At 55.4% G+C, this 12848-nt stretch overlaps 1 protein-coding gene across 18 annotated transcripts in view; it reads left to right on the forward strand.

The window, feature by feature from the left end:
• Positions 1–933: 933 nt before the first annotated feature.
• The window catches only part of EIF4G3 (eukaryotic translation initiation factor 4 gamma 3), a 216756-nt gene continuing 204841 nt past the window's right edge, over positions 934–12848 (forward strand). For 9 of the 18 annotated variants that reach the window (XM_064172145.1, XM_064172154.1, XM_064172157.1 and 6 more), the window contains exon 1: positions 937–1594. In XM_064172145.1, the coding sequence (XP_064028215.1) occupies positions 1416–1594 (179 nt within the window). In that variant the 5' untranslated portion in view covers positions 937–1415. Of the gene's footprint in view, positions 1595–12848 lie in introns of all 18 variants that reach the window. The other 9 variants (XM_064172137.1, XM_064172138.1, XM_064172141.1 and 6 more) reach the window with 3 other exon arrangements.

The following is a 12848-nucleotide window of genomic DNA, read 5'->3' on the forward strand; positions in this document are numbered from 1 at the left end:
GCCTCCTCTGCAGCTCCTCTCTCCCAGCACCCCCAGGGCCCTCTCTTTCCTCCTGCCTGCTCTCAGGCACTCTGTCTCCAGCCTGTAGTGCTCCTTGGGGTTGTTGTGGCCAAAGTGCAGAACCCTGCCCTTGGCCTTGTTCAATCTCATCCCCTTGGCCTCTGCCCACCCATGCAGCCTGGCCAGGTCCCTCTGCAGGGCTCTCCTGCCCTCCAACAGCTCCACAGCTGCTCCTAGCTTGGTGTCATCTGCAAACTCACTGCTGCTGGACGCAGTCCCCGGTCCAGATCATCAATGAAGATACTGAGCAGGACCGGGCCCAGCACTGATCTCTGGTGCCAGCTGCCAGCTGGCTGTGGCACCATTCAGCACCACTCTCTGGGCCCTGCTCTCCAGCCAGTTCTTGACCCTTATCAGAGTGGATCATGTCGCCCTCGGGCCGGTCTGTCATGAGGGGCTGTCATGCCACGGTGCCGCCCCTGCCAGCTGCGCCAGGAGCCCGGGACACGGCTGCAGGGCGCAGGACTGACAGCGGGGCGGTGAGTGAGACAACTCCGCTCTGCTCCAGGGCCCGCGGTGGGGTGGGTGCCGCAGCAGCCAGGGGCTCCCTTCCAACCCCGCTCCCTCCCCGCCGAGCGCTGCCGAAGTCTCTCCGGGCCAAGCCGAAAGCACCCGAGGCCGCGGGCTCGCCGCTCCCGAGAGGCTCCGAAGCCTCCCGAGCGCCTCCCGCCTGGGCGGGAATCTCTGCTCCGAGCCCCTCCAAGTCTTCCCGAACGCCCTCACGGCCTCCGTGTCCGGAAATAGCCGAAGTTTGCCGAGCGCGGGGGTCACGGGAGGTGCCGCTCTGAGCGGGGAGGGAGGCGGGGAGCAGGGGAAGGAGGACGCGTGCGCCCGCGAAGGTGTCCGGAAGGAGCCGAGGGTTTCCGAACGGTATCGCTAGCGAGTAGCTCCGGAAAGAGCCGAAGGTTACCGAACGCCAGTGGGCCGAGCGGCTCCGGAGCGGCCCGAAGGCGCCCGAGCGTCCGTCCTGCCGGACTGCTGGAGGCGGCCGCAGCGCCATGTTTGATGCTCCGCTACTTCAGTGAGGAAAATCCGCCGGCATCGCCCGAGAGCCGCTACCGCGAAGGGCTCCGCTGCCCCCGGGGAGGGGGACCGAGACCCCCCGCCGCCGGCGGCTCATGAGCAGCGCGGCCTGAGCCGCTTCCCCCCCTCCCTCCCTCCCTCCCCTCCCCGCCGGCCCCTCTCCCGTCCCCTCCCCGCGCCGAGCCCCTCCGGGAGGCGCGTTGTCACGGAGACCGGCGCCGGTGCCGGCCCGCCGCGCTGCCCCGGCCGCCGCACCAGCCCCCGGCCCGCTCCCCGGCTCCCCCCCGGCCCCGGCCCTGCTCCCCGCCGGGGGGTGGTGGCTCCGCTTGGCGATGAGTTTACCGCAGAAGGCGGCTTTGAAACCCGGCGCGGCGGCGGCGGCGGGGACCGGCCCCGGGAGCGGGGCGGCGGCGGCAGCGGCGGCAGGGCCGCCTCCCCCCTCGGCACCCCCTCACCCGGCGCCGGCGCCTCACCCCAACATCAGGGCCTTGCCGCCCCAACCACCCCAGCAGTATCCTTTGCCCAGGGCGGGTGGGCTCGGTGGTGGCGACAGCCCCTTCCCCACAGCCAGCGGGGCCCGGGGAAGGGGCGGTGAGGGGCCTAGGGGTCCCCTCAGGTTCGGGGGGTTGTGTGTGGCTCGGGGGGTGGCGGCTGGGGGCTCCCCGCGCCTGTGTGTGTGTAAGGTTCCCCTCACGCAAACAGGGGGCTGCACCTGCCGGGGTGGGGAAGGGGGTGCCTCATCCCCTCCCTGCACCGAGGGCTGCTTTGGGGCTTCACTGCCTTCCCCTGGGGCAGGCGGGGGGTCCCCAGCCGCTGTCTGTGCCCCCGCCCTGCCCTCGGGAGCAGCGGTGACCCCCAAGGGTAAACTTTTAATTGCCAATCGCTCTTCGGCTCTGCTCCGGTGCTGCCCAGGTAAGTGCTGGGGTTTTGTTATTCTCTTTTTTATTTGAGCCAGACGAATTTTAGCTCAGGGTTTGCCGCCTGGGGGCTGATTTTTTTTTTTTTTTAAATTTTAAATTTCTTTCGTATTTTTCCCCCCTCTCTCGGTGTGATTTCTCTATGTTTATTTATTTATTTCCCTACTCGGCTGGTGGAAATCCTTCTCGGGTGGAATGTCTTGCGGAGCAGCCAGGCCTTGTGTTGAGTGAGTTGGGGGAGGGTGAAGGAGGGAAGCAGAAGGGTTGTGTGTGGGGGTCCCACTGCCCTAAAAATCCATCCCCCCTCCCTCTCCACCGCCGCGGCCGCTGCCACAAAAAGAGGCCGCCGATGGGTTTTAAAGGTCTTCGCTTCTCCGCTGCGACTAGGCCCCGAGTCAGGAGGCAAATACTGCAGGGATCAGCAGCCCAGAGTGGGGTGGCCAAGCCGCCGTGCCCGGCCCGGGGTTTGCCACCCTGCCTCTTGACAGCACCCACGCTGCCGGGCTGCCTTTTGCTCTCCACACCCCTTCGACCAAGTTTTTGGGGAGCGTGAAGTGGGGGAAAAAAAAGAAAACCCGAACAACCAACCAACAAACCATCCCAAAGAAGGCAGCCCCGGAGGTGGTGAATTACCGGCGTGCCGAGCGGCCCCGGCGGCGGGGCGCAGGGGACGGCGGCAGCGTGGTCGGTGGCTATCGGCGGCTTGGGGGTTTCGCTTGTGGAAGCGCCGGGTGGGTTTTTGTGCTGAGGGTTCCCGCAGCAGTGTTTGCTGGCCGTGTTCTTCAAGGAATGTGTTCGCTTGGATAATGCTGCTGCTGCTTGTTGTTGTTGCTGTTGCTCTCACTTTCATTTCTGAGGTGGGAAAAGGGAGCCTTTTTCTAATCACTTTTAAGCCCATTGTTTTCCTTCAGCTTCCGGCAAGACTCGCTCTTGCCATGACAACAAACGCCTTGCTGAAATCGGGAGAGGGTTGAGGCTGGGGATTTGTTTGGGTCAAGTGAAAAACCTCTTGAGGATTTCGGAGGCGGCTGGGGAGGAACCTTTCTCTCTGCTCTTCTGTAATTGCAGTGTGCGCTTTGTCGGAGAGGGGTGGGAAAAAGTGCCCAAGGTGCTGTCATTATAGAGTCCGTGGAGTGGTGGGCAGGAAAACTGTTGCTCGGAGGTACCAGAGGAAATGTTGCTGGGTTTTGAGTGATGTGCCAAGTGTTAGAGTGGGAACACCAGCCGGCATGCACCGACGGAGTCGTGCTGGGCTGATCTTCCCAGCGAGGTGCTCGCTTGGCTGGAAGAGGTCTTTCCTTCATAGTGAATGTGATGCTTGGGTGCCTTGGCTGTTGGAAGGGCTGGAGATTGCCTGGCTGTGGGATCAGGAGTGTGCTAGGCTTCCAGAAGCACTTCATTTCCAAGTTATCAAAAGCACCGTGGAGGGACTTCACTACTTCTCCAACTGCTTCTTGGAGTGCTTCTTGTTGAGAGTGAGCTTGTTGGTGGTTTGTGAGAGTGGCTGTGCCATCCTGGCTCAAGCAGGGGGGGCACTTCTGAATGCCTCTTGTTGAGGGTGAGCTTGGTGGTGGCTGGCGAGAGCAACTGTCCTGTCCTAGCTCAGAGTGATGTCTCCAAACACTTCTTGTTGAGGGTAAGCTTGGTGGTGGCTTGTGTGAGTGACTGTGGCATCTTAGCTCAGACAGAGGGATGTCTCTGAAGGCTTCTTGCTGAGGGTGAGCTTGGTGGTGTTTTATGAGAGTGGCTGTGTTCAGACAGGAGGACACCACTTCTTTTGAGTGTTGTTACAAGCTGTATGAGGTGATGAAGCTCTGAACTCAGCCTGCAAATGGAAAGCCTTGGGAAGGAACGGGCAAGACTGGAGAAGTTGTTTGGAGATGGTGGGGTAGTGTGTCCCGTCCCTGGAGCCCAACTGCCTGACTCCTAGGGGAGTGGGGAAGCATCAGGTGGAGCTGGCAAGCTGATGTTCTAACGGTGGGGTGGCTACAGTGATGGAGGCTGATCTTTACAGCTGTGCCTGTGCTGAAAGCACCTTGTATTTGCCCAGCATGAGCTCCCAGAGTGCTCCTTTGTCCTGTGATCTACTCACACTGTGTGTGTGCACCTCCAGACCTTTTGGGTGAGCTGTGTTGAGGTGTCCTGACTATCCTGTGACCTACCCAGACTCTGTGCGTGTCTCCAGACCTTTTGGGTGAGCTGTGTTGGGGTGTCCTGGCTCTCTTGTAACCTACCCAGACTCTGTGCGTGTCTCCAGACCTCTTGTGTGAGCTGTGTTGAGTTGTCCTGGTTGTTCTATTTTGCCCTCCCCTACAACTCGTGTGTGCATTCAGATAGTAAACAGCAGCACTAACCTGAAGCTGTTACCTTCTCTGAGCGCTGCTGCCGCAGCCAGGCGTGGGGAGCAGAGTTCAGCTGTGATTTACTGCAGGGCAGGAGGTCACCTGAGTTCAGCTTTATTTTTAGCTCTGTTTAGTTTCTCTTTTATTTTTTCCTTTTTTTTTTTCTTTTCTCTGATACCACTCTTGAGGCAGCAACATCCTCCAGATGATAAAGTTTAGTTGCAGGTTTCTTCTGGCAGAGCACTGTGAAGTCCTCTTATGGCAGCACAGAGGTTTATTTGCTGATGTGGGATGGCTTATTGCATGGGAACAGGGAGACCAAGGCTCTGATTTGGGTTTTTTAAACTGCTTGGTGAAGTTTGTATCTCTGGAAACGTGTGGGTTTAAGTGCTTAATACATCATGAAATAAAAGAGTTATCTGTAATTGAGGGGGAAAAAAAGAATTGGATGAGAGAGAGAGCTGTGCAGGACAGAGGACACCTACATTTGGAAGGAGGCCTTAAAGAGGGGAGATTAAAATCCAGAGGGGAGAAAGGATTAAAAAAGTATTTCTTAAAGGATACTGAAGCTGAGGAGTGATGGATACAACAGAGAAATCTTCTGATGGGATGGAAGTGATTCTGCTCCTCTGCTCTGCTGCTCAGACCCCACCTGCAGCACCGTGTCCAGTTCTGGGGCCAACAGAAGAGGGACATGAAACTGTTGGAGAGGGTCCATGAAGACGATCAGAGGCTGGAGAACCTCCCCTGAGGGGACAGGCTGGGACAGTTGGGGCTGTTCAGCCTGGAGAAGAGAAGGCTGCAGGGAGAGCTTAGAGCAGCCTTGCAGTGCCTGAAGGGGCTGCAGGAGAGCTGGGGAGGAACTCTGGACAAGGGCTGGGAGTGCCAGGAAGAGGGACAGTGGCTGTGAGCTGGGAGAGGGAAGACTGAGAGTGGAGATGAGGAAGAAATTCTTCACAGTGAGGGTGGGGAGAGACTGGCACAGGTTGCCTAGGGAGGCTGTGGCTGCCCCCTGCCTGGAGGTGTTCCAGGCCAGGTTTGATAAGGCCTTCAGCTTGAGCAGCCTGTGCTGGTGGGAGGTGTCCCTGCCCATGGCACTGGATGATCTTTAAGGCCCCTTCCAACTCGAACCATTCTATCAGTCCATCCTGCAATGGAACAGGGCAGAACTTTGAGGAATTTCCTTAACACTGCCTTCGAGAAGTGAAGTTTTCTGTCAGAGTAAGCTGGGATGGTTTTGTGGCTCTGGTTGTGCTGAGTGTTGGATCAAACCTGATCTCAGACAGCAGCTGTGTCCAGACCTTGTTGGTAGTGTTGCAGCTGGATTCCAACCTGTCTTGGGTGGTGTGGGACAAGGGAGGCTGTAACTGTGTCAGTCTGCAGTGATGCCCAGAGGGATGGCAGCAAACATCCACCTGCTCTGCTCACCTTTTGGGCTGTCTCTGAGGTGTGAGTGCCAATGCAGTCAATTGTTCTTGCAGAACAACTTCCTCCATGAAACTGGGGGGTAAGGAGGGTGGGCTCCATGCTGCCAGCTCCCTGCACACCCCTGCTGGATCTTGGTGGCGCTTGTGACACCAGCTAACCCTCACCGTGTTTCTTTGCCCTCCCTCTTGCTCCCCCCTGAGAGTCAATTATTTTTCATGCTCTTTAACAAGTCCCCACCCTGGGACTGAATTTTGTGGCTCAGTAGAATTAGGTCAGCAGTTTGCTCCCAGCCCAGAAGTAGACAAGCAGTGGTGTGAAGGACAAGGAGATTGATTGCTGTGAAGGCTGGGGGATGTGGCAGGTCTGCTGGCACTTCAGGGTTAATGTAATTCTGTACCTTGGAGCCAAATTAGAGCTCTGGGCTGGTGTCAGGAGGTTTTTTGTTTTCTTTTCCAAACTTCCTTGTGTTTGGAGGCAGTTCAGCTTCCTGGTTGTTGATGGGCTCTGTGCAGGCACCAGTAAACTTGACCTTAATATATCACTGTGGCTGTTTGAGTGTGAGATTGGGTGTCTCTGGGCTCGCCTGCTTCTCAGGTTATAGCAGCAGGGCAATCGTGGCAGGTTCAGGATGGGTTTTAACAGATGGTCATTTAAAACCTTCCCTTTCTTCCCCCATTTTGGTTCCCTTTCCAGAAAGCTCAGTGTTTTGGGGGGATTTCTGTGGGAAGTAGCTCATTGCTGTGTGTAGAAATGTGTGTTGTGTTGGTGCAGCCTCAGGAAATGCAGGTTCTTTTGAGTTACTGCAGCTGGAGTCCCTTTCAGGCAGCACTGTGCTGGTTCCTGCCCTGCTGGCTGGCATCATCTGGAGGTGAGCAGCTTCCCATAAGCCCAGGAACGTGGCAAGAAATTGATGGAATCACAGAATGGGTTGGATTGGAAAGGACTGGCCTTAAAGATCATCCAGTTCCAACCCTCTGTCATGATCAGGCCTTCAACACTCCAGGCAGGGGACAGCCACAACCTCCTTGGGCAGCCTGTGCCAGTCTCTCCCTACCTTCACTCTCAACAATTTCTTCCTTATCTCCAGTCTCAATCTCCCCTCTCCAAGCTCAAAGCCATTGTCTCTCATCCTGACACTCCCAGCCCTTGTCCTGCATCTGAGTTGGGGCAATCCCAAACAAATGCAGGCTGGGCAGTACCAGGCTGGAGAGCAGCCCTGAGGAGAGGGACCTGGGGGTGCTGGTAGACGAGAGGCTCAAGAGGAGCCAGCAGTGTGCACTTGCAGCCCAGAGGGCCAACCAGATCCTGGGCTGCAGCAGTGTGGCCAGCAGGGCCAGGGAGGGGATTCTCCTCCTCTGCTCTGCTCTACTGAGACCCCACCTGGAGTCCTGCATCCAGCTCTGGAGCCCCTGGGACAAGAGGGCTGTGGAGATGCTGGAGAGTGTCCAGAGCAGGGCCAGGAGGGTGCTCAGAGGCTGCAGCAGCTCTGCTGTGAGCACAGCCTGAAAGAGTTGGGGCTGTGCAGGCTGGAGCAGAGGAGGCTCCCAGGGGACCTTCTTAAGGCCTTCCAGGATCTGAAGGGGGCTACAAAAAAGCTGGAGAGGGACTTTTTAGGCTCTCAAGGAGTGGCAGGACTGGGGAGGATGGAGCAAAGTTGGAGGTGGGGAGAGTGAGGCTGGAGGTGAGGAGGAAGTTGTTGAGCAGGAGAGTGGTGAGAGGCTGGAATGGGTTGCCCAGGGAGGTGGTTGAGGCCCCATGGCTGGAGGTGTTTGAGGCCAGGCTGGCTGAGGCTGTGTGCAGCCTGCTCTAGGGTAGGGTGTCCCTGGGCATGGCAGGGGTTGGCACTGGCTGCTCCTTGTGGTCCCTTCCAGCCCTGACTGATTCTATGATTTGAACTCCCTCCCCAGCTGTCCTGTAGCCCCTTTCAGGTACTGGAAGGCTCCTCAGTCTCTCTCAGTCTTCCTGGAGACTAAGATCTTCCTGGAGCCTTCTCCAGGCTGAAGAGCCCCAAGTCTTGTAGCCAGTCTTGTAGCTGATCATCTTTGTAGCCTCCTCTGCATCCACTCCAGCAATTTGATGGAGGTTTGTGCATCTGGGGAGGGTGTGTGACAGGAGAGAGGCTTCTGCAGTACAGGAATGGAGGGTGTGAGAGATCAGGCGTGAAGCTGAGGTGAGTTGCTGGCAGCACTTCCCTGCTGTTGTGCCAGTGAAGGGGGACTGTGGTAGGAGTCTTCTGGCTCAGTTAAGACTGAAGAGGATTTGGGTATGTGAGGATTCTTCCAGTGAGTAAAAAGTTGAGCTGGAGGGGAAAGTGCCCAAGAATCGTGTGAGAGGATCTTCAGTGCATGCTGAAGGATCAGATCTCTGGTTTGGTCTCTCTGGGAGTTAGGAGCCCACACCATGTCCCCTTGCTGTCTGCTTCCACTTCAAGGGACATGTGCTGCACTGCGTGCTGCAGCCTCGCTGCTCTCTGGGGCTGGCCTGTGGATGGCTTCGAAGATGAGGACCCAGGGATTAGGAAGCTGCTTGGGCATGAAAGGCAGCCTGGAGTGTGATGGTAGCTTTTGTGCAGAGCACATCAGGTGGATCAGCTCCGGCTCTGGGTGCCTTTGACACTGATCTGGAGCTAAAAGGGGAGCACTGTTGGAAGTCCTTTTGCAAATGCTGGTGGCAGCCACTCATGAGTGAGGCTGTTCGGAGCCTTGCAGTCATGAAGGGGAAGGAGTGGTGAGAGGTGGGACGGAGCGGAGGAACTGGGCTGGGATCTGAGGTGCTCCTTGCTCTCTGTCGCTTGAGTTCAGGGCTGAGCTCTCTCAGCTCCCAGCTGGGTGAAAGGAGAGAAGGGACATTGGTGTTGTCCAGGGAGCATTTCCTTGTGGGGAGTGTCTGAAGCTGTGGAGATCAAACATCTTGGGAGGGTCTGCCACAGGAGAGGAGCTTCTGAGAGCGCCGAGACTGTCCCCGCTGCTCCACGGCTGCGGCCGTTCTGCAGAGGAGGAGCAGGCCAGGGCTTTGTGAGCCCTCTGCCAAAGACTGAAGTGCTTTTAGACCTCTGTGCCATCTGCCCTGTTGGTGTTCCCCAGCCTTGGCACCGCTGAGCATCCTTGCAAGCAGAAATCCCTTCAATTTATTTAATGACAAAAGCTAATCAGGTTATAGCGCGGCCGTGGCCGTTCACCAGCTTTGTGAGGCTTCTGTGGGGAGGTGTTTGGGAGAGAGCTCTGCTTCCAAAACTGATTTCACATGGCCTGTTTTCCTCTCAGCCCTGAGGATGTGACTGGGGATGCTCTCCAGCAGAAGTCTGCAGGAGAAGCTTCCCTCAGCCAGCTCAGCCTGTGTGTATGTAACACACAGCACTGATGTTGGGCCATGGGCTGAGTTTTTATCTGTATTAAGAAGTTGATGAGAGAGTAGTAGGAGAACAAATAACTTCCCATTGAGATGTTGGGACACTGAAGGATTTGGTATCCTGTGTGCATGAAGAGGAGGGTGGCCAGCAGGTCAAGGGAGGCTCTTCTCTCCATCTACTCTGCCCTGGTGAGACCACAGCTGGAGTATTGTGTCCAGTTCTGGGCTCCCTGATTCAAGAGGGATGAGGAACTACTAGAGAGAGTCCAGTGGAAGCTGTGAGGATGATAGAGGGGCTGTGGAACATCTGTTTGAGGAGGAAAGATTGAGAGACTTGGGACTGTTTAGCCTGTAAAAGAATAGCCTGAGAGGGGATCTTGCTAATGCTTCTATCTGAAGGGTGGATGTGAAGAAGCAGCAGCCCAGACTCTTCAGTGGTGCCTTGTGATAGGGTTAGGAGCAGCAGACACAAACTGAAACTCAGAGAAGCTTCAACTCACCATGAGGAGAAACTTTGTGAGAGTGCTGGAGCCCTGGGGCAGGCTGCCCAGAGAGGTGGTGGACATTCAGGACCCTCCAGGATGTTTTCCTGTGTGACCTGCTCTGGGCGATCCTGCTTTGGCAGGGGGGTTGGACTGGATGATCTCCAGAGGTCACTTCCATCCTCACTATTCTGTGATGTTCATCTGTGCACAAGAGTTTTGCCCATCACCCTGGGGCTGAGAGGCTCTCTGATGGTGGCAGGCTGGAGCATTTGCTGCCTTTTTGTTTGGTAGGAGGTCAGCAGTAGGAAGATCTCTCTGCAGAAGCCCTGGGTAACCTATATTTTCTTTTTCTCCCTAATCCAGCAATTTCAGGGCTAGTCAACTGTCAAGTTTAGTTGTGTGTAAATCCTCTAATGTGATTAGAGTTGCTGGAATTTCTGCTCTGGGGAATTAGAGAAGGGCAGCATCTCTGGGTACAGGCACTGCACTGGGGAGAAGCTGCAGCTGCTGGCAGAGGCTCTGCTGCAGTGAACCTGGTGCTCGTTATGGGGCATGAAGGTGTGAGTGGAGGAGTCAGTGTGCCTTCTGGTCTGGAGGAACCAGGGGAACTGATTTTGCTTTCTTTAAAGGAGTGTAGTCATAGAATCACAGAATGGTAGGGGTGGGAAGGGGGTCTCTGGAAATCATCCAGTCCAAACCCTGCCAAAGCAGGGTCCCCTAGGGCAGGTCACGCAGGAACATATCCAAATGGGTTTTGAATGTCTCAAGAGATGGAGACTCTGCAGCCTCTCTGGGCAGCCTGCTCTGGGGATCCAGCACCCACACAGCAAAGAAGCTTCTCTTCATGTTGAGGTGAAACTTCTGGGCCTCTACTTTGTGTCCATTCTTCCTTGTCCTATCACAGGACACCACTGACAGGAACCTGGCTGTTTTTTGAGACTCACCCTTCAGATGTTTCTGTTTGTCCAGATCCCTTCTCAGGCTGCTCCTCTCCAGGCTCCACAGCCCCAGGGCTCTCAGCCTTTCCTCATCACACAGATGTTCCAGTCCCTTCATCATCCTCATAACCTCTCCTGGACTCTCTCCAGTAGTTCCCTGCCTCTCTTGAACTGAGGAGCCCAGAACTGGCCCCAGGGCTCCAGAGGTAATCTCACTAAGGCAGACTAGAGGGGAGGGAGCACCTCCTGGCCACACTCTTCTTCGTGCACCCCAAGAGTCTGTTTGCCTTCTTGGTCAGGTGAAGTCAGTGTGACTTTCAGAGGCTGTCCTTTATGCTTGGTGGTGATCCCAGGAACTTCTGGGTGCAGCTTCCTTTTCCAGAGCTTTTGTTCTGCCTCCCCACTAGCAATTGTAGAACAGCTGGAAGAAAGAAAATAGAATGGGTTCTTCAAAAAGGAAGGGATCAAGGGGAGGAGCACGAAAGGAGCTCTTAGATGAGGATATTTTCTCTCACCTGTTATTCTTGTGCTGTGGTAGGTATGTTTGGAAGATGTCTCAGTGCCAGCTCTCCCTTCTCCTAGTAGCTGGGAGTGCTGCTGCTGCTGCTGGTGGGACTTAAGTCAGATTGCTGCTGGGCAGGTATCTGGGTTAATGGGATGGCTTTTGGGTGTTTGATGTCTTTCCTGACAGGAAAACAACGCTCCCTGCTGCCACTGGGCCTTAGGAATTGCTGTTGCCTATGTTTGCTGTGAGCTCACCTGAGAGGGAGGAAAAAAGAACAAACTTCCTTATGCTGAGGTTGTATGAGGCTGGAGAAGGCTGAGAGGGGATCTTAAGAGTGTTTACAAATACCTGAAGGGTGCTGTCAGGAAGATGGGGCCAGGCTCTTGTCAGTGGTGCCCTGTGATAGGACAAGGGGCAATGGGCACAAACTGGATCCCCAAAGCTCCAACTTAACCTCAGGAGAAACTTCTTTGCTCTGTAGGTGCTGGAGCCCTGAAGCAGGCTGCCCAGAGAGATTTTGGACTCTCCTTCTCTGGAAACTTTCAAGACCCAGCTGGATGTGTTCCTGGGTGACCTGCCCTGAGTGACTTTGCTCTGGCAGGCAGCTTGGCCTAAATGATCTCCAAAGGTCCCTTATGACCCCTAACATTCTGTAATTCTATGATTAAATAAGTTGTGCCCCCCCTGAAAAAGAAGTTTCTGCTGGTAGTTGTAACACTTTACTGTGTCCTTTATCTGGACTAGAGCTTTAAATATGCCTGCAATAAAAGCAAAGTGGCTTCTAGAATGTGCATCTTGAGTGTAGAACATAGTGGTCGAGGACAGAGTGTTGCTAGAGATCTCCAAAGCCTCAGTGAAGTGTTGAAATGGGCTGGGACTTGTCGAGGTGCATGGAGCAGCTGCTCCTTTCCAAGCAGTTGAGCTCAGCAGGACTGAGACTCTGGTGCTCTGAGTTAGTTTCTACATGGGAATAACTCTGAAGCTCACAGGCGTGGAGATAGGCTGAGGGAGGAGCTGGAGGTGTTCAGCCTGGAGAAGAGAAGACTCCAGGAGGACCTTAGAGCTACCTTCCAGTAGCTGAAGGGATTCTGCAAGAAGGCTGCAGAGGGACTTTTGCTGAGGCTGTCTGGAGAAGGGGAGGAATGGTTTGAAGCTGAGGGAGAACAGGGTGAGAGTGGAGCTGAGGAAGAAGTTCTTCAGTATGAGGGTGGTGAGAGTCTGCACAGGCTGCCCAGGGAGGCTGTGGATACTGCACCTCAGAGGGTGTTCAAGGTAAGGATGGATGAGGCCTTCAGCTGAGTCTAGATGAGAGGCATCCCTGCCCATGGCAGGAGACTGAAGCAGATGACCTCCGAGGTCCCTTCCAACCTGAGCCATTCTGTGGTCATCCCTGCTCACCCCCAGGGAGTGGACTTCACTGGTACATCCTCAGGGTGGGAGGAGAAGGAATCTTGCTGCCAGTCTTTGAGTTTACTCTGATGCTGCGAAAACACTGAGCAGGGAAGAGTTAATGCAGTTAAAGCTCTGAAATAACACAGATTTACCTGAGTTTGGAAAGCTTTTGGGAAGTGGAAACTAATAACCAGAGCAGGATTCTCTTTGGGGAATGCCAGCTGCTGGTTTGTGTGTTTGGGTTTGGCGGACACGTGAGAGTCTGGGAGTGAGTTACTAAGAGTCCTCCAGTTTAAACCTCTGCCTTGCTGGTGGCATTTGCAAATCCACTTGAGCTAATGCAGTGGCTGTGCTGCTGGTGGGCTGGAAAAGGAGTTCCTAGGGAGCTGGGGAAGTTACTGTGCCTTAAA

This window comes from Pogoniulus pusillus, chromosome 36 (genome assembly GCF_015220805.1).
Source record: "Pogoniulus pusillus isolate bPogPus1 chromosome 36, bPogPus1.pri, whole genome shotgun sequence".
Taxonomy (NCBI): Eukaryota; Metazoa; Chordata; class Aves; order Piciformes; family Lybiidae; genus Pogoniulus; species Pogoniulus pusillus.